The following is a 22,021-nucleotide window of genomic DNA, read 5'->3' on the forward strand; positions in this document are numbered from 1 at the left end:
GCAAACTGTAGCATCATGCATAAGACAATAAATAAGATTTATACTCCGCTTTTACTCAAAACTGATATCGAAAAATTTTGAACGATACCCAGCCCTAAATTTAACTGTATGTACTAAATAACAAATAAAAATGCGATTTTAAAAACTAAGAAAATAATAAAATGACAAACCGCGACATTACTGAAACTTTAAAATAAAAAATGCGATAAAAACTAATAAGAAAATAATAAAATGACAAACAGCGAAATTACTGAAACATTAACATGGAAACTGAAAATATAAAAAATAAATATTTTTAAAGTGAAACTAATAAAACACCACAAATTTACTAAAACTTCAAGTAAAATGAAAATATAAGCTACAAATATTTTTAAAAACTAAGAAAAATGTCAAACACAACAAAATTACTAACACTTTTGCTAAAATTAAAATCAAAACTGAAAAAAAAATTCTAGTTATTTATAATATGAAGCAATTTTATTTAATAAATGTATTTAATTTCTATAAAGGATTTATTCAAAAATCTAATAAAAATGACAAGCACAACAAAATTACTACAAAATCTCGATTCTAATAGTAATAGTATCTCAATGATACTAACATAACATTGGCTCATGGTTGAGATGCCTGTCCTGTGAATATTTCTGAAGCGCGTGTTTGTCTTTGTGCTTCCACAGGAGTCAGATTATCCTGTTCATGAGCAGATTGACCTGTATGATGATGTCATCTCACCATCTGCCAACAACGGGGACGCACCTGAGGACCGAGATTACCTGGACAACCTGCCTGCACCGGGAGGATCCGAGGGGAACAAAGGAGCTCCGCCGAACGTCGTCTACACCTACACTGGCAAAAGAATCGCTCTGTACATCGGCAACCTCACATGGGTCAGTCTTGTGCCTCTACAATAAAATAGGGATGCACCGAATGTTTGGCAGCCGAAATTACTAAGCAAAAAGACAGAATAAATTGTACCGAGCAATGACGTGACGCGATCAAATAGCATCCAGTGTAGAGTGAGAGGTGCGCATTCTTTATAATGCAGCACACATGTCAGCAGTGTGGAAGCATTTAAACTGTCGGAGAAAGACGCAAAAATCATTACAAGCACCGACAGCGAGAGACTGTTTAGTACTGCGGCGCATGTCTTCGATGAAAAGAGGAAGGGGTGATTGTTGTTGGTTACTGTATGATGATTGAAATCGCGAAATGGCCTTAAACAATTAGTAAATAAACTGCAGAACGTTATGTTTTCTAATACACGCACGCATTGCATGTATTCTGACAGCGCTGCACGGACTCGCAGCAGATCTGCTTGTTAACCAGGTTCAAAGTCCAAAGTGCTAGGAAAATCTGCGCTGATAGTCGTCCGTTGCTCAGTCACATTTTTACAAGGCATGTGACAATGCGATACGTACGACGTATTCGTATTCGACCTTCGGCCCAGTGTTTCATTTTGTTCGGCTTCGGCCAAGAACTTTCATTTCGGTGCATCCCTACAATAAAAAAAACAAAACAACAATATATATATGTATATATAGATGTGTGTGTGTGTGTGTATATATAATGAATGAATGAATGAATGAAGAGTTCCAATGCAAAAGCCTCTAAAAGCCATCTTGGTCAAAAATGAGATAATGATACTGAGTGAATGCTCTCCACACATAGTATATGTTCATCAAGTACTTTCACTTCAAATGCGCTAAAATCCCATCCTCAACCCATTCAGAAGTACCAGTACTTACATAGAAACCTATACGTAGTAGCCAGAAAGAAATGCTAATTTTAAAGAAAAACGTCAGACGTACTTTGAGGCTTTTGGATCTGAACACTTCATATATATATATATATATGTGTATATGTATATATATTTATTTATAGTATTTTTAAAGGGGATGTAAAGCATCAAAACATGTTTAATACAGCTTAAAAAAAAATTCCTACATTAGAATGTGACCTGTTTAAAAAAAATTTTACATCTTCAGCATCTCTGGCCTATTTAACGGCCATTTTCAGACTTCATAATATTTCCACACAAATTACATTTAGGAAGAATGATTGCAATGCACTTTGTGTGCAAATCCAGAACAGAGAGAGTCTGAAATAAAACAAAAAATGGCCGGTGGACCGGTGCATCTCTACCCCACTGTATAAATTAAATATCAGTTAATCTTTGTTAAAGCTACAAAGTTACTCGCCAAGATGGGTGTTTTGATATACTTTTGTATGTATTTGTCTGTGTGCATGCTGTACACACAGAACACAGCGCACGAGTACTGAATGCAGTTGTCTTTCACGTCTTGCTTGGATACTTTAAAATCGCTTGAATTTTTTAATTAGCAAGGCTTAAAAACACATGCAAATGATAAACGTTCGTGATGATGCAGCAGTGGCCAACAGTCATCAATAGGGGTGCTTCGATTGATCGGCTACCGATCACTATCGGCCGATAATCGCTTTGGGATGATTGATCGGCGGTCTCTAAAAAGACCGATCTCAAAAAACCGATCTCAAGCTGATGACTCTGCCATGAGAGGTTTGGCATGACATGCAGCGGCACCTGCAAAAGTAAAAAGCATTGAATAATGTGTTGCTTATATTTATTGTGTTTAAACATGTCTATGAAAGGTTGTATTACTGTACTGTGTAAAAAAAAGAATTGCAATGCTGAAAAAGCATTTTCAGGGACAATGTTTGGATTTGAAATCAAAATAATGGATAAATGTTGTGTTTTTGGTAAACAGCCACGGATCAGTATTGGACTCCTGTGTGAAAGCTGCTTCTCCTCTCACAAGAGTCGCCTAAAAGGGGAATTCCCCCCATTTTCAAAAATGAAATTCAGGCCCTGAATAAATGTCTACAAATCCTGATTGGAGTATCACTATAAATAGTTATAAATGATAAAAAGAAGGCTTTAAAAAGATCGGTATCGGTGACCGGTATCGGCAGATACTGCTTTCTGGGATCGGCAATCGGTGATGGGCCTCAAAAATCCTGATCGGAGCACCCCTAGTCATCAACTGTCCTGAGTGTCTCTCACACTGGCCCCGGGCCATCGGGCAGTCCTTATTGTCGAGCCGTGCATTTCAAGTATCTCTGTTTTGTATGTTCCAGTGTTTCCCATAGATTGATTTATTTGTGGTGGCCCGCCACAATATCAAAACTGACTACCACAAATAGATTTTTCAAAAGACTTTGGCTTTGTTAAATATACATGAGCACTGCATGTTTCAAAATCAAAAAAATGTGTCTTTGAAGAGTACGGACTGTCTTTAGAAAAGCTTCAATGTCATCTTTACTATAATGCCTGATAAAGTAGCATTTGTGAGCGCAGCACTGTTTTGATTACAGCCATTAACGGGGAAACCGCTGTATTTCTGCTGTTCTGAAAGCACCTCCTGCTGGCAGAGAATGAGTGTGCATTTTCAATCAGCCCGTCTGCTGTTTTCAGTCAGACCAACGCGAAAATCGTCTGATGCTTTTACGCAGTTGTAATTGTGAACCTATATATATATATATTTATTTATTTACCCCGGGGGAAGTGCCTAAAAGTGGTAAAAACTGTATTAAATTGTGCTATTGTTTGAAATTTGTTCTTATTTACTGACTGTTCACTTGTTTTTAATAATGTTTGAACTTTATATTTGGTAGGCTAGTTGTTTCTGCTGTGGTATCAAGAATTATAAAATTGAATTGGTATCTAAGATTTTGATAACAATGATAACAGCAACTATTTTATTTTTTGTGGCAAGGCAAGTAAAAATTTGAACCACTGGGCTGTAGAAAAACTTTTAGCATTGAGCCCTGCCTACTTGGTTTCAAACAATGTAAGTTCAGTTCAGTGTTCATATCGCAGTTGTAATTGTGAACCTATATATATATATATATATATTTATTTATTTATTTACCCCGGGGGAAGTGCCTAAAAGTGGTAAAAACTGTATTAAATTGTGCTATTGTTTGAAATTTGTTCTTATTTACTGACTGTTCACTTGTTTTTAATAATGTTTGAACTTTATATTTGGTAGGCTAGTTGTTTCTGCTGTGGTATCAAGAATTATAAAATTGAATTGGTATCTAAGATTTTGATAACAATGATAACAGCAACTATTTTATTTTTTGTGGCAAGGCAAGTAAAAATTTGAACCACTGGGCTGTAGAAAAACTTTTAGCATTGAGCCCTGCCTACTTGGTTTCAAACAATGTAAGTTCAGTTCAGTGTTCATATTGTTGATGTTGGGATTTCCTCTTTACAGTGGACCACTGATGAAGATTTGACCGATGCTATTCGCTCAATAGGCATCAATGATGTGCTGGAGATCAAGTTTTTTGAGAATCGAGCAAATGGCCAGTCAAAAGGGTAAGTGAAAACTGAAATCTGTTTCCTAGGTCTTTGTTAATGTACAGACCAGCTCTTCTTTGGCCCTCAGCTACATGGTTTTATAGAGATCGGCATCAAACATGACTTCTCATGCTCTCTTTGCTCAACAGGTTTGCTCTGGTCTGCGTGGGTTCAGACTCCTCATCCAGGAAGCTGATGGATCTGCTGTCCAAACGGGAGCTGCACGGACAAAACCCGATTGTCACCCCTTGCAACAAACAGTCGCTCAGCCAGTTTGAGATGCAGTCGCGAAAAAGTGAGACCGCAATTCACAGAAAGCAAATCTATTGACTGAACAGTTTAGTGAACTTTTTTTTTTTACGGTTAGTTTTTGTCCACCCAGGCACACAGTCCGGGCAGATGTCGGGAGAGGGGAAGGCCGGGCCTCCAGGCATAGGATCTCGCAGTGGCTTCCCTCTTGGCAAGAATCGAGGGCGCTTTCCCACCCCACCTGGCCCGGGAGGAGACCGCTTTCCTGGACCTGGTGGACCTCCACCACACTTCTCAGGTACGAGTCTTTATATCACAGCAAGGGCAGAAATTAACTTTTCCGTAAAGGGGCAATATTTGCCCCCTGAAAGTGATTTACCAGGGGTAATGTTTTACCTTTTGTATGGTCAATTTTTATAACTACCTTATTAAATGTGTCTGTTGTTTGTTCGGTTTATATAATTCATATTTAAATTTCATTTCAATCAATCCGAGATTATTTAAGAATACTATAGACTGATACCAATAAGAAATTGATCCGAAACTAAACTAAGAACAGTTATTGAAAAACTGAAATAAAATAATAATGATCAAAAATAAGTAATCGTTTTCGTAATCATTACGTTCTCACCCCTTGGCAGAAAAATATACAAGCTGTGTGGAGGTTAAGGGAAATAGCCTACCTGTAATGGCGCATCACGCACATGGGGTTATCTGAGAGACGCAAAGCAGATAGTTTAAAGCCTGCACCTAAACTAAAACTAACAAAAATATTAATGAAACTAATAAAAACTAAACTGAATTTTATAGCAAATTTGAAAACGATATAAAAATAAAACGAATTTAAAAATGAAAAACTATAATAACCTTGATTTACACAACAGCTGGTGGCATTTTGACCCATTTTCTGAGGCCCTAAACTGAGATTTAGTAAATACAGTAAAAATACAGTAAATTTAAATAAAAACAATCAAAATAAAGCACTTACTAAAATTCTAAATGATAAAATAATAAATTAAAATAAAGCGCATACTAAAAAAAAATAAGTTAATATTTATTATTTTTAATTTAAGCAGTGTTTCCCACAGGATCTTGTAATACTTGTGGCAGCAGGTAACGTCACATAATAATTTATCATATTTATGATGTTATTGCGTCGTGTTTGCATTCAGACATGTTTTGGCACTTCAGATCTGTTCTACTCTCTGAACTGTCACATACTGTAATACAACTGAATGCCCAATAAAGCTGTTCCCCTTTACATATTTTCTGTTTCTGTTGTCATACATAAAACAAGTATAAATAGTGACTAAACATGACCCTTTAAAGCTACGTTAACCAGGAGTCACTTTCACTATACTCCTTAAGTCCTGATTTATAATTGCAACATTAGGCGCGTTTCCATAACAGATTTGCGCAAAACTTTGGCGATATTTTCTAAATGTCGATAAAAAAGTATTGCGAAATGACGGCGTTTCTATTAACCAATGTTATGCGACTAAAACGTAACCTTTTGCCTCTCGCGATAAGTCATGGCAACGGATTTTGGCTATATTTATTCAAAGGAGGCTTATGCGTGTATCTTTACAGAAGCAGCAAAGAGAGCCGCTTCAGAAACGTGTGTGGCGCGGCTGGAATAAACCGTAGACTGTATAAAAACATAAACAAGCACTGAGTGGCTGCAATCAGCTTCAGTGACCGTATCAGAGCCACACTGCACCGCAGACGTGTGCAGTGTAAATTGTTTAAGCATTAATGGTAGGGAAAGCCCCTTTATACTGGAGCGCGGCCACTTATGAAGTGTTTCTTGGAGGTTATAGTACATTGAAGAATGATCATATGACTTTTTACATACGCCATGTGACCTGTAAATGCGAAAAAGCCGTTTCCATTGCAGTTTTGCGAATTATTCCTTTTTCGCATTGCCTGAAAAACCACCTCATGCGAGCGTAAAAACTTTTTTGCGATATATAGGAGTTTTTGTGAAATTGACACGTTTCCATTAGGCGAATTTTCAATTCGCAATTTCAATTTGCGCAATTTGAAGGGTAATGGAAACGCGCCTAATGGTCTGAATGTACAGATAAAACTGGCTCTGAATGAAGAATTAAGAGGAATGGGTGTAAAGGAAATGAATGCGTCTCAACATGTTTTCTGCTTAAAGCCACAGACATTAAAGACCGTTCACAGAACGCATTTTGGATTCCACTGCGCTGCTTTTCCATTGTTTTGTTTTTTTTATGTAAACGTGCGCCAGACACTCGTGTGCGTCTCGTCTTTTGCATACACGATGCGTTCTAAAAACAAGTGTTTTTCTTTTCTTTTCTTTCTTTTTTCTCGCGTTTTAAACGTAAAACGCATTCTGTGTTAATTTCCTGTATAGGCTAAACCATAAACTTATAAGACACCTGAACATATCCACATCACAAAATGTTTGAGAAAGTAAGCATGACGTAGGCTAAACATGACAAACAGAATATGGTTTCTAGCAGTGGTCATATGAGATTTGACAGATGGACATATGGCTCACCTTGTACCACGTAACAGAGGTGTAGTTCTGACAGTTTTTATGGAAAGTACAGTGCAAAGCTATGTCCTCTCTGCAACTTGCGGTGACGAAGGTGAGTTCATCGCTGCCAACTACTATATTAAGGGTCAACGCTAAAAACAGACATCACAGGTAAAAACACACTGCTGCGGAAAAAAATAAACAGCACAAAGCTTCTGACGTACGCTTAGCTTGTTTGGTTACTGGGTAGACAACTACAGATAAGGTAATAGGCTATAGCTACATCTGTCGTTACTGGAGTTTGCGTGAACAGGCTGATTTATACTGTTGCCGTTCTTGTTTTTTAAATTATAACAAATATCTAGGGGCCTTTTACACCCTTTATAATTAGGCCTAAGTAAACATTGAGTAAAAATAACGGGTAAAATAAAGAAAGCGAAATCTGACTCACCCAACACAATCAAGCGAATCATTATCGCACTGGTGAAATGTGTGATGCTCATTTCCTCCCAAGTTGGCTGCTTTCCACAGTTCTTGTGAGGAAACTCCTCAGAAAAAAAATATATGGGGGTTGAACAGTGCTCTTTAACACACGTTCATCCTGAACGTGGAAGGATTGTGATAAATTGCAACACATAAAGCTCATTGGGATAAAAAAAAAACGTGTAAATTGTTTTGACATTATATAAAATTAAGGGCTGAACATTTCCCCCTCACATATAAGTGAACAAAGAAGCATAGTATTTATAGTTCTGTGAAGCTGTTTCTTTGTAAAATGATTTTCGGTGAATTCGGATTTACAGAATGATGAGCTCTAATGGTTCACTCATCTTTCTAAGTGACACTGTCCAAAAACGACACCAATCTGTAAAGAGAGAGAGATACAAGAGAAAACGTACACTATGATTGGCCTGTCATTGCAATTACCGTATCAGAGCCACACTGCACCGCAGACGTGTGCAGTGTAAATTGTCTAAGCATTAATGGTAGGGAAAGCCCCTTTATACTGGAGCGCGGCCACTTATGAAGTGTTTCTTGGAGGTTATAGTACATTGAAGAATGATCATATGACTTTTTACATACGCCATGTGACCTGTAAATGCGAAAAAAAGTTTCCATTGCAGTTTTGCGAATTATTCCTTTTTCGCATTGCCTGAAAAACCACCATGCGAGCGTAAAAACTTTTTTGCGATATATGGGCGTTTTTGCGAAATTGACGCGTTTCCATTAGGCTTATTTTCAATTTGCGCAATTTGAAGGGTAATGGAAATGCGCCTTTTGTCTGATAAAATCAACATCTACACTAAAGAGCGGCTATATGCGGTGGTTTTGGCTATGTTACTATGTCATGTAAACATTCAATAACAGATAACTGTGAGCATGCAAATAATTGTTTTTAAATCATTGAAATATTAACTTAAAATCTCATGGGGACTTCTAATTATTTTAGGTCAAAGGGGTTTGTCTGACAACATTTTTGGAATACTCGCACTACTTTCCTACTGCTGTCTTTGATCAAAGTAAATAGTTAATTTTTCAAACCCTCCCTTTGCAGGTATGCAAGGCCCCCCGCGTCCTCCCACAGGCCCACCTGGGCCTCCAGGACCCCCTGGCCCCCCTCTACCTGGACAAGGTCTGCTGCCGCCCCTTGGAGGTCCTCCTAACAGAGGAGACCGTCTTCCTCCACCCGTCATGTTTCCTGGTCAGTTTGGTCAGCCTCCTATGGGACCGATGCCTCCTGGCCCGCCCCCACCTGGATACGGGCCTCCCCCAGGCCCCCCTCCACTTCAGCAGGGACTGCCCCCTCCGGGACCCTTCCCTCCCCGCGCCCCCGCCCCCCCTCCACTTCAGCAGGGACTGCCCCCTCCGGGACCCTTCCCTCCCCGTCCACCTGGGCCCTTAGGACCCCCGCTTGGCCTCGTGCCTCCACCTCACATGCAGGGACCCCCGCCTGGAGGTCCACCCACGGCCCCTCATGTCAACCCGGCCTTCTTCCCACCGCCTGGAAACAACAACATGCCATCGTCCGACAGCAGGGGCCCACCCCCGGGTGACATGTACGGCCGCCCTCCTCCATATGACAGAGACTATGGCCCTGGCGGCAGGTAAGAAACACCTCACCTTCACTGTACAGTAAATCTCACCCGTAACGAGTTCTCAGGCCACACCAGTGAAAACGAAATGCTTGGATTATATACGGATGCACGATTTCAAAACTAATTGCGTTTTTTTTCTTCTTTTCCTAATAAAAATTGCAGTAGCGCATTTAAAATTAAATGTTTTATTTTTATTTTTTGTCAAGTACAAGCTTCAGGTTTCAGTATAACTGTAAAAATAATACTATTGTAGTAATTATTACTAAATAAAATTATTAAAAAAAAGATATATATATATATTTTTTTTTATTTGAAGTAAATTACTTATAACTAGGGTTGGGTATCATTTGAATTTTATCGATTCAGATTCTTATCGATTCCAATAAGATAAAAAGAAATAAGTCAAACATTTAGATTCTGTCTTTTTACAAAGCGTTCTGTTGCAGCTGAATAACATGAGCAAAAATCATCAGCCTACAGCACACTTTGGCCTACAAGAGGAACTTTTGCCTATGGTTTTAACAAAAATACCACAGTGAAAACAAATAGACTAATATAAATTTCAAACATTAAATTGTAAAGACGATATAAAAAAGTCAGTAATAAAATAAAAACAAATCAATTAGCAATAGCATAAAAAATACAACTGAACAAATTTCAGGTACAGAAATTGAAATCAAAAGGTTAAAAACACTGCATAGTTTTCATAAATAAACTATAGATTAATCCTCATTAAAGTTGCAAAAGATATTCAATCAAGATCAGTGAATGATTTTATTTTGTTCTTTGATTAACATTAATGAAAATCCGCAGACGTGTATTAGGCTGCTGTGTCTTTATCACCGAACACATGCGGATCTAAAAATACTGTTACACAGGCGCTTTCTTTCTCATCTGTTTATGTTCGCTTGAGACAAAAAACGGCTGTGGCTGTGTACAGGGATATAATGATGTAATTTTGTGCGTATTGGTCGCAAGATGTGAAAGCCTGGAAATAGCTTATCCGCAGCAGAAATGAACGGAACGGTTCGAGAACAGCCGGGAAGTGCACTGAAACCGTGTTTCTCTGTGCTCACGCTTTAGATGTGTGCGCGGTCTTTCTCATCTGTTTATGTTCGCTTGAGACAAAAAACGGCTGTGACTGTACAGGGATATAATGATGTAATTTTGTGCGTATTGGTCGCAAGATGTGAAAGCCTGGAAATAGCTTATCCGCAGCAGAAATGCACGGAACGGTTCGAGAACAGCCGGGAAGTGCACTGAAACCGTGTTTCTCTGTGCTCACGCTTTAGATGTGTGCGCGGCACAAAACTGTGGAGGTTCTTTCCCTTCCTGCACTTAAAGGTTGGGTAGGCGATTTTGGAAAGGCTAGCAATAGCAAGCTAGCTTTGAAAGCAAGATCCCACCTTCCCTGCATAATCACTCTGCAAAAAGCCACGGCGCCTCCAAAACACATGAACACGCACAGGCAGAGCAGAGGCCAATCAGCGATACGATGAGAGACAGCAATGGTGGAAGGTTAAATGCAACACTGCCAGACAAAAAAATATAATAATATTAATACTGCAGCCTTCACTGCAAACTGTGCTGAAGATACGGGTCATCAAAGTCAGGCAACACAAACCTGTTTCATGATTTTAAACAATATCACTCATTAGAACATGCAGAAACTAAGAAATACATTTTTATATTGATTTATTGTTTTTGGAAACATGCAGCACATTAATGGACTAATGATGAGAATTATTATTGTGATTATGACAAATATTAATAACTATTGTCATTTCAAGTGGTTACATTTATTTATTTTTGCTATTCTTACTCTGAATTAAACATGCAGCACATATTAACTTTAACAATACTGTATTATTTGATTATTACAAAAAGTAACTATTGTAATTTTATCATAAAATCATATTAAACTTTTTTTTTTTGCTGTGAAACATGCAGCACATATTTAATTAAATCTTAGCCTTTGCGATTTGGTATTTACTATTAACTCCAGGAGTGGAGGTTATTGGTGACGCGTTTGGCCTCCAACTGACCCTGAATCTCCTCTCTGGCCTTTCTTCAGTAACTTCAGACCCCCTGTAGTATGTGGCTTTGAGCCCTGGATAAACGAGGGGTTGGTTGATGTGAAAAACTCTGGCCAGCACTTGCACAATACAAGTGATCAAGGGTTAGTGAAGTAACCGTCCGCTGAGACCAGGATCCTGAAACAGGACCTTCGCTCAGGCTTGAGTGTGTTCTGAATGCATCGAGTGTGTGCCGTTTCTGCAGTGATTTTATTTTTTTATTGTTATTTTTGTTACTAGTGATGCTCCAAAATGAATTTATTGAAACAGAAATTGAGGTTTTCATTTAGCCAAAAAATTAAACCAAAAATTTGTGCAATTAAATTATTTTTGCTATTCAGGGTTTCTTGTAAAGTTCTTCAGTAGAGATACTGTAGTTTTAGTTTCAGTTTTTATATCATTTATATTTATATATATATATATATAAACTGTAGCTTTTTATAATTTTTTTTTTATAAAATTAGGATACTATTATAATTTAAAATATTTTTATTTTCGGTTCATTTTAATTTTTTGTAATCTAGTAATGTCTATTTTTTATAAATTAGTTTATTTTCGTATCATTGAGAAACTTATATTTTTCAGTTGAATTTTTTGTAATTTAATTTTTTTTGTAATTTTTTTTTTTTCTATAGTTAGTTAATTGTCTATAGTTTATTTTTAGGTTTAGTACTTCAAGGTAAACTAAACTAAAATGAGAAATGGTGCTTTGGCGACTAGATGAAATAAAGGATTTTTTTTTCAGTTAACGTTTATTTTATTTAATGAAACAATGTTTTTAAAGGTTTTAGGTTCAATCTTAGTTAACTATAATAACCGTGGTTTCATACAAATGTGTTTGGTTACCAAAATTTCAGTGTATCACTAGTTTTAACATGCTTTGTGATTCAGCACTAACGGCACTGCTGCTCTCTGTGTGAAATTGGACCCTGATGTGTTAGTGTTTTATTCTGATTTATGCTTTGTTTCAATGCATCTGCTTTTCCTCTTGTAGGGACATGGATTCGTCTCGCACTCCTCTGAGCGAAGCTGAGTTTGAGGAGATCATGAATCGTAACAGAGCGATCTCCAGCAGTGCTATCTCAAGGGCTGTGTCAGACGCAAGTGCAGGTGCGAAAACACTTATACACACGCAGCATGAATGTTTAGTTTGGTTTGTCAGGTGGTAATGAAATGCTCTGTTTTTGCAGCTGATTACGGCAGTGCTATAGAGACTCTGGTGACGGCCATCTCTCTGATCAAGCAGTCGAAGGTTTCTGCTGATGACCGCTGTAAAGTTCTCATCAGCTCACTGCAGGACTGCTTGCATGGAATCGAGTCCAAATCCTATGGCTCTGCATCAAGGTAAAGATCTTGTGGATCTACACTATTTTTGTTTCAGCGGGGATCTGCAACCTTTTGGGCATAAAGTGCCTTTTTTTTTTCCCTTTTCTTTTTTTTCGTTTTTCTGGATAACCACTGTGCCAATAAGACCCCCCCCCCCTTTTTTTTTATATTTGTAAATACATGCTTTATACAGTACATAATATTTTTTAAAAGTTCAGGAAAAAAAATATTTAAAAAATATCATGTTTTATTCAGGACCGCATTTCTAGGACCCTATAGGCTAGTTGTTTTAAATGATTTTATTATAATACACTGGACTGAGCTCTCTTTCTCGCATTCTTACACATTCGAATGGACATACAAATAGAATTATATCAAAATATCCCATAAATACAATTGGTTATGTCTTAAGTGAACGAAAAGAGTTGAGAAAGAAAACAAGGATGTATTGGATCCGTGAACTGACAGCAGCCGCTGCCGCCAGTCATTAATGTTAATCAAAGAACAAAAGAAAAGAAAATCCCTCACTGATCTTGACTGAATCACTTTTGTAACCTCAGTTTATATTTTATTTGCCTGTTGTTCGGCGCTGACTACTGTAATGGCAACGTGCATCTGTGTATGCGATTATTTTGGAGATGCGTTCCAATATAAATTAGCCTATTCTTATTTTGATCTGCATTTTAATAAAAGTTAAACAGAAAATATGACGGGTATAATTAAAATACGCAAATTCCTTCAGCACACATTTCCGTGTAATTTTTACAGATTTTTTAAACCTGTGATTTTAAATTTGCAAAGTCAAGCTTCAGCTCAGTATTGTCAATAATGTGCAGCACAGTATGGGTATCATTACCCTGCTGAAAAAAACAATAGAAACCATCACAGAAATTCTTATAGTTTCCATTAAACCATTACAAAATTCCTTTTTGTTTTGGGCATTATTCCAATAGGAATTACTGTTGTTCTATTGGTTGCCATCTGCCAGATTACATCCACCAATAGAATCCATCAAATAGACACCACATTATAGGTTACATTAAAACCAATACAATTCCCATTATAACCCTGAAATCCATTAAATTTGTTTTTGTTCGTTGTCTGTCATTTCGAAGCTTAAGTTGCATACGGTTTTCTTTAGTTTTAATTTGCCTAACTATCGATCTGACCCAGTAGATGCCATAATCCCACTCCGTCTCTCTCCCGTCCCGCGGTTTTTTTTTTTTTAAGTGGTGGGTGTTTATGCAGTTGGCTAGAGCAGTGCTGATTGGGGAGAATGGAGGTACGCTCACTCTTGCCCAGGGCAAGTAAGATTGCAACTCAAGGCTGGCAGTCATGCATATGCTCTGGAACAGAGTAATATCGCGTCCACATCGCAGGCTTTGCGATTAGGAAATCGCAACGTCTCAAATCGCGATTTCAATTAATCGCACAGCCCTACCGTGAATACAATATAATTATGATTAATTAAGCTGAGATATAGCACTAAAAATTCTTAATTCATTTGCAACAAAACGATAAAGTTTTGTTGCAAACGGATGAAGACATTAGTAGGCTTCTAAGCTCGCCCCTCAACATGCATGCGATCGGAGTTTCGGCAGCCCAACACTGAATATTATATTGTGGGTGTTGTATTTTGATTAATAAAATAAAAATTACAATACAAAAATGAAATTTAAATTACCCTGCTTCTAAATAAATAAAGCAGTTATTTTTATTTAGTTAAAAACGGGCCAAAAGAGACTTCCGAACTAGTAGGCTACCAGAAAGGAAAGAAAAAACGTAATGTTTTTGCTCAGAATTCATTTTTAATCCCTGCATGATTTTAGTAATACATGATAAATATCAAATATGTTATAGCTTGACTACAAGTTTAAAAACAACGCAGCAATTGTTATAAATAAGAAAATTAAACTTACCATCATGAAATGTCTACACAGGCGATATAATGCCAAAAAGAAAGAGAAACATCGGAAAATAGGCATATTTTATTCAAGACATTATTATATGACATCAACATGCATTTATCATTCTTACAATCACCGCCAGAATGTCCAACTTCACCATGATGAACTTAAAATTGGGTATTATTATTTTTCCTCAACAGTTCTCCTCACAAAACGAAATTCATTTCAAACACAAATTTGATAAGAACAGAGTGAAAATTATTAGCAACACCAAAATAACATATGAATGTTTTCTGTTAGTTTAAGCACAAACTAAGAAAAGTAAAACCAAACTTTGTGGCAATAATTAAGACCAAACTGAACATGGTGTGTGTTTATGGTGCATGTCGGCAATGTTGTTTTGGCGGGGGCAAGGCGTGGTGGAGGTGGGGCTTAGGTAGACGATATTATCGGATATCGCGATATTTTTAAAGATATATATTTTATCGCCCAGCCCTAGTTCATATGGTATTAATTTTATTTGTGCAGGTCTTAAAAAGGTCTTAAAGTCTTAAATTTGAGCTTAAAAATCCTGCAGAAACCCTGTTTTTAAACTTTTCAAAATCCAAAAAGTTTGTTTATTTTAAAGTTTAAATTAGACTTTGAATAACAGATTTACAGTGTGACCCTGCTGAACACCACTGTATGTGTGTGTGAATGTTGATCACACAACACCATCATTGTGATTCGTGTGTGGAATGTTAAGAACCTTGTAAACCAACTCAAATATAACCAGCATTTATTGCGCGAATTAATTTATTGCCAAGAGCAACAAATGCAGAATAAACTGTAAGCTGTCATGTTCTCAATCGCATGGCCTAACTGAAGCTAAACAGACTTTAACTATGTGAAAGCACAGCTCAGCATTGCTCTGAAGCACCCTTGCATGCGCAGCGGTCACGCTAATGGTTTGCTGGAGCCACGCGCATCTGTAGACTAGCGCAGGTTAATTCTCACACTTTTATATAATATTTATAGCTCCTAACGGGCTGTGTGACTATGAGGAATGATTACCTCAAAATGTATGTCGGTATGCAGTTTTTCCTATTGTTCGCATGCCAGTGAATTATCCCTCTGCGTGCCAATGTTGCCGACCCCTGCTTTAGAGGATGCTTCATAATGTTTGCATGATCTTTCATCCAAGTTAAATGTCTTTAGAGATCACTTTTCTGCTGATGTAACCAAAGCTATGCAGGCAGGTAAAAATCAGGCATTGGATCCAAATAAGAATTTAATAGGCATTGCAGCAACCTGGTAAAATGTTAACCAATAGTATCAGAACCTAATATGTTCCCTTTAATGATCCTATTAAATCCAGATTGATAAGATACACACTCCCAACTTGTGTTTTCTGTTGAATCTTTCAATTTGAAACAATGCATGCAAAATTGTTTCAAGCATTGCAAAGTCTGATGCATTACAAAAATGTTAATGTATTTAAATTGTTTCATGCATTGCTAAATCTGATATTGATGTTGCGAATTTTGATATTTAAATGCATCAAATAATTTTGTAGTTCATGAAATTTTGCAATGCATTAAATTTTAATATTTTTATATCCATTTTCCATTGCACCAAATAATTTTGCAATGCATCAGTTTTGCTATGTATCAAATTTTGCAAAAAAAAAAAAAAAAAAAAAGGGTTACTTTAAAACATTGTTTCATGCATGTGAAATTATTTAATGTATTGCAAAATTTCATTCATTTAAAATATTTGGTGTATTGCAGACATTTTCATGAATTCATATTTGGTGCATTGCAAAATTTCACGAATGCAAAATGATTTGATGCATTGCAAATGCATTTCATGTGGTTTCATATTCTCTTCAATGCTTTTCAACCTTAAGCAGACGGGAACGGTCCAGGGAGAGGGACCACAGTCGCTCTAGTGAGAAGCGTCACCGCAAGTCTCGCAGCCGAGATCGACGCGAGGACTATTACAGGGAGCGCAGCCGCGAGAGAGACCGCCATCGTGACCGTGACCGCGAGAGAGACAGAGAACGTGAGCGGGAGTATCGCCGTTAGTTGGAGAGGAAGGTGTGTATCCTGTTTGTCTCTGTTTTTCTCCCCTTTTCTTTCAGGATTCAGATGTACATGCTATTGCAGAGGTCGGGATCACAGGTATGTGATCAGAAAAGGTGAGTCCCGGAACCTATACAAGTACTGTCATTTTTTTCTCTACAGCTAATCTATTTTTTTCTTTTTATTTTACGTATGTAGCGTGATCTGAGTACTCTGATATTTAAAACGTGTATACCTGGTCTTGAAGCCGTTCAATGTGCAATATCAGCTCCAGCAACCACAAACTGTTCCGCAATTGTGTTGTTGATATCCAGTTTGTCTTTGAAAGGATTTTATGTGTATTGCAACGTTTTATTTAAAAAATCGATTTGCATTTTAAAATGCAAGTTACTGCACTTATTTGTCCGTTTAACTGAGATTTGCTGCTAGTTTTTAGACCATGCCAATTTTGTCTTCATGTGAGGTCAAACAAATTTTCCCTTATCATATTTTGCCTAATTTACTAAATGTTTGCCAAAAATTGAAATTCAGGATGCATTTCATGTCTTTAGAGTTGTGGTTATGAAATATAAATTCAACCTGTGACCATAAATGTGTAGAAAATTGGTTGTAGTTGGATGAGAGAAAATGAATGTTTTTATCCCATATTGAAATGAGCAAAATCATGTTTCTCAGATTCTGCATTGACATTCCTGTAGACCAATTTGTTGTTGACATAATAATGGTTGTTCTAGTGTTTAGTTCCTCATTGATTTATGAAAAGCAAATGAATGGAGTCAAATTGATCTGCTTTGGCATTTAAAAACATGAAGCTGTAGTCTTCTGTCAGGTTGAGTTGTCATGGTGTAGGCAAATTCAGATTGTTTTGTGTGTTACGGTTTAGTCTGGAGCACATCTGTACAGTATAATTTAAGAAAACTCATTCTGAATGTCCTCTGTCAGAGCAAGTTAAATGTATTTTTACTGTGAAGGGTCATTTTGTACATCCTAGTATTTCAGAGTCATTTGCAGGTTTTTAGTAGCTACTCAAACTTTTCCATCTTAAAAGTTAATTTCTTATCTGAATTTGACATTTCTCGGTTCACATCAATTCGTTATTCATTTATTTTCCATGTTTGTTAATGTTACGCCCTCTTAGATGCTTCAGATGTAGCAGTTCTTCACCATTTTAAATGTAGAATATATACAGCTCTGCAATGTCAGAATGTAAATCTACTGGGCAAATAAAACAATGTATGCCTTTCGTATTATTATATCTCCTTCAGTGCTTTATGAATGGAGAAGAACTGCTATATTGCTTTTCCAAAGGGAACGTGAACGGTTTTAGCGTTTTATACTGTTTTTTTTTTTTTCTTCTTTTTTTTTCTCTCTCTCCAAACACGTGTTTGTAATGATTTAAGTTTGATTTAATATGCAACAGATATTTAATAAATATTTTCAAAATCAGTATTTGGATTAATGCAGCACATACCCTCAGTTCAAACCCTGTTGGTCTGATTTTAAAGACTGTCACTGTCTTAACCTGTTGCTTCATGGCTCTGCTGTGTGACGGTTTTCTACAGGCTAAATTTGTGCATAAATGTAAATGCTGAGGACACTGTAATACCATGTGTGATGCATTGTGATTGACCTCACATACACTAGATTTATAGGCATTATGCCAAACATTTAAACTAAAACTGCAACTCGGGTTTAGCAAATGGATTGTAAATGCACAACTGCATTGTCAATTTTGTTTAATGTAATTCTGGCAACCTGTAATTCTGGCTGCGGCCTCCTAGCCAAAAAATGGCCAATTATTCAGGTGGTTGGTTTTGTTTTTTATTTTTATTTTTCTCTGTATTCCCAACTGTACAACCTATAATTGCAGCAACACCAATCAGGGAAAGACAGCAATGCATTATTTGCATTTTATTGATTTGTTCCACTGTTATAAATTCAGAAATTATGTTGCACTTTTAATACATGATCTTTCTCCTAAAGTATGCTTTTTTAGATCAGGCTAGAGATTTTGAATAGAGATTTTTATGCACACTTAAGGATTTGAAAGCATTTGTACCATGCGTAGAGCCCTGTTCCATGGGATTTATTGGGATTTTTGGATGTAGTGCCCATCTGTCAGGAGTTCCTGTGCAGAAATGACTGTTTTCCCAGGTTATTTGTGTAGGTTTTTCTGAAGTAATGGTCCTGACGTGGTATTAATCACACCCCTTTTCCTCTGTTCAGTATTGTGCTTTATAAGATGCTGTCACAGGATTGGACAAACTTGTGTTTTTGTAATAGTTACAGGTACTAATAATTGTCATTCCAAACACAAACTGTAATATCTTTAACAAATTCAGAATTTCCATATGTTAATGTCAAGTTAAAGTAAAATTGCTAATATTTCTTGTACCAAAATGGGCTGTGATACCGGTGAATATGGCTATAGTAAGACACCAGCTAATATTTTAATCAGTACATTTTATATTTCATGTCCATTTCTCTTGTGACTAACAGAAGGGCAAAAGCAGAACGATTAGTTGCTTAATTATTTGTCCAACCCTGTGTACTGTAACTCCAGTGTTCACTGAACCACTAGAATCAAGCTTATTTGCTGCCTTATTATCGTTTCATCAACTCCTACAAACTTAATTTTTAGTTCAGAAGAAATTGTGCATTAACCGATGGTAAGCAATTGTAGACAATCATTGCATCCTAAAAAAAAAGTTTTCTTTGGGCGGGAATTGGATTTGAAATATGGATTTATTGCTTGTTCTCAGAGGTACAGTGGACACTGTACATTCTTTTATGTGCTTTACAAAATTTTTGTCTGAGGTGAATATTAAAAGTCAATATTTTTCCTTTTGTAGATAAAAATACAGAAAATACAGGCTAATAGTTCCAGTTTAGTTTAATTGTAATTGAATGACGAGTTAAATGCTCTAAAGAATCTTAAATGATTGGTTGATTGCTTAATTGAGAGTGAAATTCAGTAAAAGGCAATATAAAATATAGTGTTTTTAAATGTATGTATCTTGGCAGATTACCATGTGTAGATCAATAAGTCATGAGTAATTAACCATGATTGACGGATTGTTTTGACGATGTAAAATTTGAATGTTGTTTTTACACCTTTTAGATGCGGTTTTTCATTAGATATAGATATGAAGTCTACAAAATGAGCATTAATGAGTGATTTGAAGTAGATCACATCTGCTTATATGATTGATTTATATGTGAAATTGTTTTTATGCAACAAGCCAAAAACTCAATAACTATGAGTTAACCTTGTTTGAACTCATAAGAGATCATACATGTTTTCCAATTACTGAGACAAACCAATCAACCAAAATAATGCCAAATCAGTAAATCATCATACAGGGATTTTTATGCAATATGAATTGTATATGTCCATAACATCTTATTCTACAGATCCAGCTTATTGCAGTTTTTCATGTTAAATATATTCAAATTGTTCTTTATCCTCATCTTGTTCCAAAACTTTATAATTTTCTGTTTTATTAAACACCGAAGGAGCTGTTTTGCTAAAATGTACTTTAAAAATACAACACTACCAAATGTATTTCAAATCTCATTCAAATCTTATGTTGACAGTACAGATGCTGATTTGTATCGATTTGTTTTGGTTGATTTGATTTCTCAATGGGACTATAAGCCATATATTTTCATATGACTCTACTAATGCATATTTTGCCAGTTGGTTAACTCGTATGAATTACAGTTTTGATGAGATATTGTGCGTTTGGGTACTATAAAGTTTGTCATTGTCATGGAAGAATAATAGACATCAGACATGATTAATTGCTAATGATAATTTTAAAAGAATAGTTCACCCAAAAATGAAAATGATGAAAAATGTACTCGCCCTCAGGCCATCCAAGATGTAGCAGAATGTTGTTTCTTCATCAGATTTGGAGAAATGTGGCATCACTTGCTCAGCAATGGATCCTCTGCAGTGAATGGGTGCCGTCAGAATGAGAGTCCAAACAGCTGATAAAAACATCACAAGGGATCCACACCACTCCAGTCCATCAGTTAATGTCTTGAGAAGCCAAAAGCTGAATGTTTGTAAGAAACAAGTCCATCATTAAGCCATTTTTAACTTCAAACCATCGCTTCTGGCCAAAATACAAGTCCATAATCCATAAAAATGCTTCCTCCAGAGGAAAAAGTCCATCTCCTGTTGTCCTCTAACATTAAAATCAACCCACGTTTGTTTAGATCTGTTTTGGACCATTTTAACTGGTAAGCAATTCTTGATCTGTGCAGATTTCTCTCCTGATCCAGATGAGACGACTTTTTCACTGGAGCAAGCAATATTATATACAGCAGTGGTCCTCAAACCTCTCCATGAAGTACCCCCAGCACTGCACATTTTGTATGTCTCCATATATCTGACACACCCACTTCAGGTCTTGCAGTCTCCACTAATGAGCTGATGAGTTGAATCAGGTGTGATCGATGAGGGAGACATACAAAATGTGCAGGGCTGGGGGTACTCCAGGACAGGTTTGAGAACCACTGATATACAGTATAGAGGGCTTATATGAAATGAAAAAAGGTCTTGATGGATTTGTTTTTATTTCGCAAGACGTTAACTGATGGACTGGAGTGGTGTGGATTATTGTGATGTTTTTATCAGCTGTTTGGACTCTCATTCTGACGGCACCCATTCACTGCAGAGCATCCATTGGTGAGCAAATGATGGAATGCTACATGTCTCCAAATCTGATGAAGAAACAAACTCATCTCCATCTTGGAGGTCAAATTCAGTAAATTTTCATTTTTGGTTTAACTAAGTCCATCAGAGTGAAAATGAAATATTTGCTTCAGTTGTGGTGTTGAGTACAGTGTTTCATAGTTGTGCATGCCAATGTCTTTGATTGTGTCGTCTCTTCACTGTATTTATACACTGATTCCAGGGGCTTGTCTCAAATACAGTTTTAATGACTGCATTTAATGTTGTACTTTACCAAATTCTGTGCTTTTGTGAAACAACTACATTTAAATGTTATTTTAGACCAGGGGTGTGTAGACCAGGGCCACGGCCTTGCAGAGTTTAGTTCCAACCCTGATCCACCACACATAGCATTGGAGCTGCATCCGAAAACTCTTTAAAATGCTGCCTTCGGAGGCAGTGTTCCAAGGCAGGAAGGCATCAAGGCACGTCCGAATCCAAATTCTGCTTTACTTCCTGTCTCCGGAGGTACCTTCTTCTGATTGAATTTTGAAGGCAGCATAGATGTATCCTTCGCTGTCTTTGATATCCCACAATCCTGTGCGTTCCATTCTGTGACGGTTGAGCTAAAAAAATAAAGATGGCATCTGAAAGTTGCATTTGGTGGTCAGTTTGTGTGTAAATGAATATTTCTGATTAACTTTTTGCACTTTTGATGTTATTTCTAGCGAGAAATCAGTATTATAGTAATTAAATATTCGTTTAGTTATCAC

The 22,021-nt window shown here is 36.8% G+C and overlaps 1 protein-coding gene across 5 annotated transcripts in view; it reads left to right on the forward strand.

Moving 5' to 3' along the window:
- The window catches only part of LOC107729149 (cleavage and polyadenylation specificity factor subunit 6-like), a 32,791-nt gene that overhangs the window by 2,357 nt on the left and 8,413 nt on the right, over positions 1-22,021 (forward strand). For 2 of the 5 annotated variants that reach the window (XM_016539539.1, XM_016539538.1), the window contains exons 3-11: positions 678-887; positions 4,257-4,360; positions 4,492-4,637; positions 4,710-4,889; positions 8,656-8,894; positions 8,955-9,205; positions 12,266-12,381; positions 12,462-12,615; positions 16,393-16,582. In XM_016539539.1, coding sequence (XP_016395025.1) covers positions 678-887; positions 4,257-4,360; positions 4,492-4,637; positions 4,710-4,889; positions 8,656-8,894; positions 8,955-9,205; positions 12,266-12,381; positions 12,462-12,615; positions 16,393-16,570 — 1,578 coding nt within the window. In that variant the 3' untranslated portion in view covers positions 16,571-16,582. Of the gene's footprint in view, positions 1-677; positions 888-4,256; positions 4,361-4,491; positions 4,638-4,709; positions 4,890-8,655; positions 8,895-8,954; positions 9,206-12,265; positions 12,382-12,461; positions 12,616-16,392; positions 16,583-16,765; positions 17,595-22,021 lie in introns of those variants that run through there. The other 3 variants (XM_016539540.1, XM_016539541.1, XM_016539542.1) reach the window with 3 other exon arrangements.

The sequence above is a fragment of the Sinocyclocheilus rhinocerous genome, unplaced genomic scaffold, assembly GCF_001515625.1.
Source record: "Sinocyclocheilus rhinocerous isolate Xijiao unplaced genomic scaffold, SAMN03320098_v1.1 scaffold3263, whole genome shotgun sequence".
Classification (NCBI taxonomy): domain Eukaryota; kingdom Metazoa; phylum Chordata; class Actinopteri; order Cypriniformes; family Cyprinidae; genus Sinocyclocheilus; species Sinocyclocheilus rhinocerous.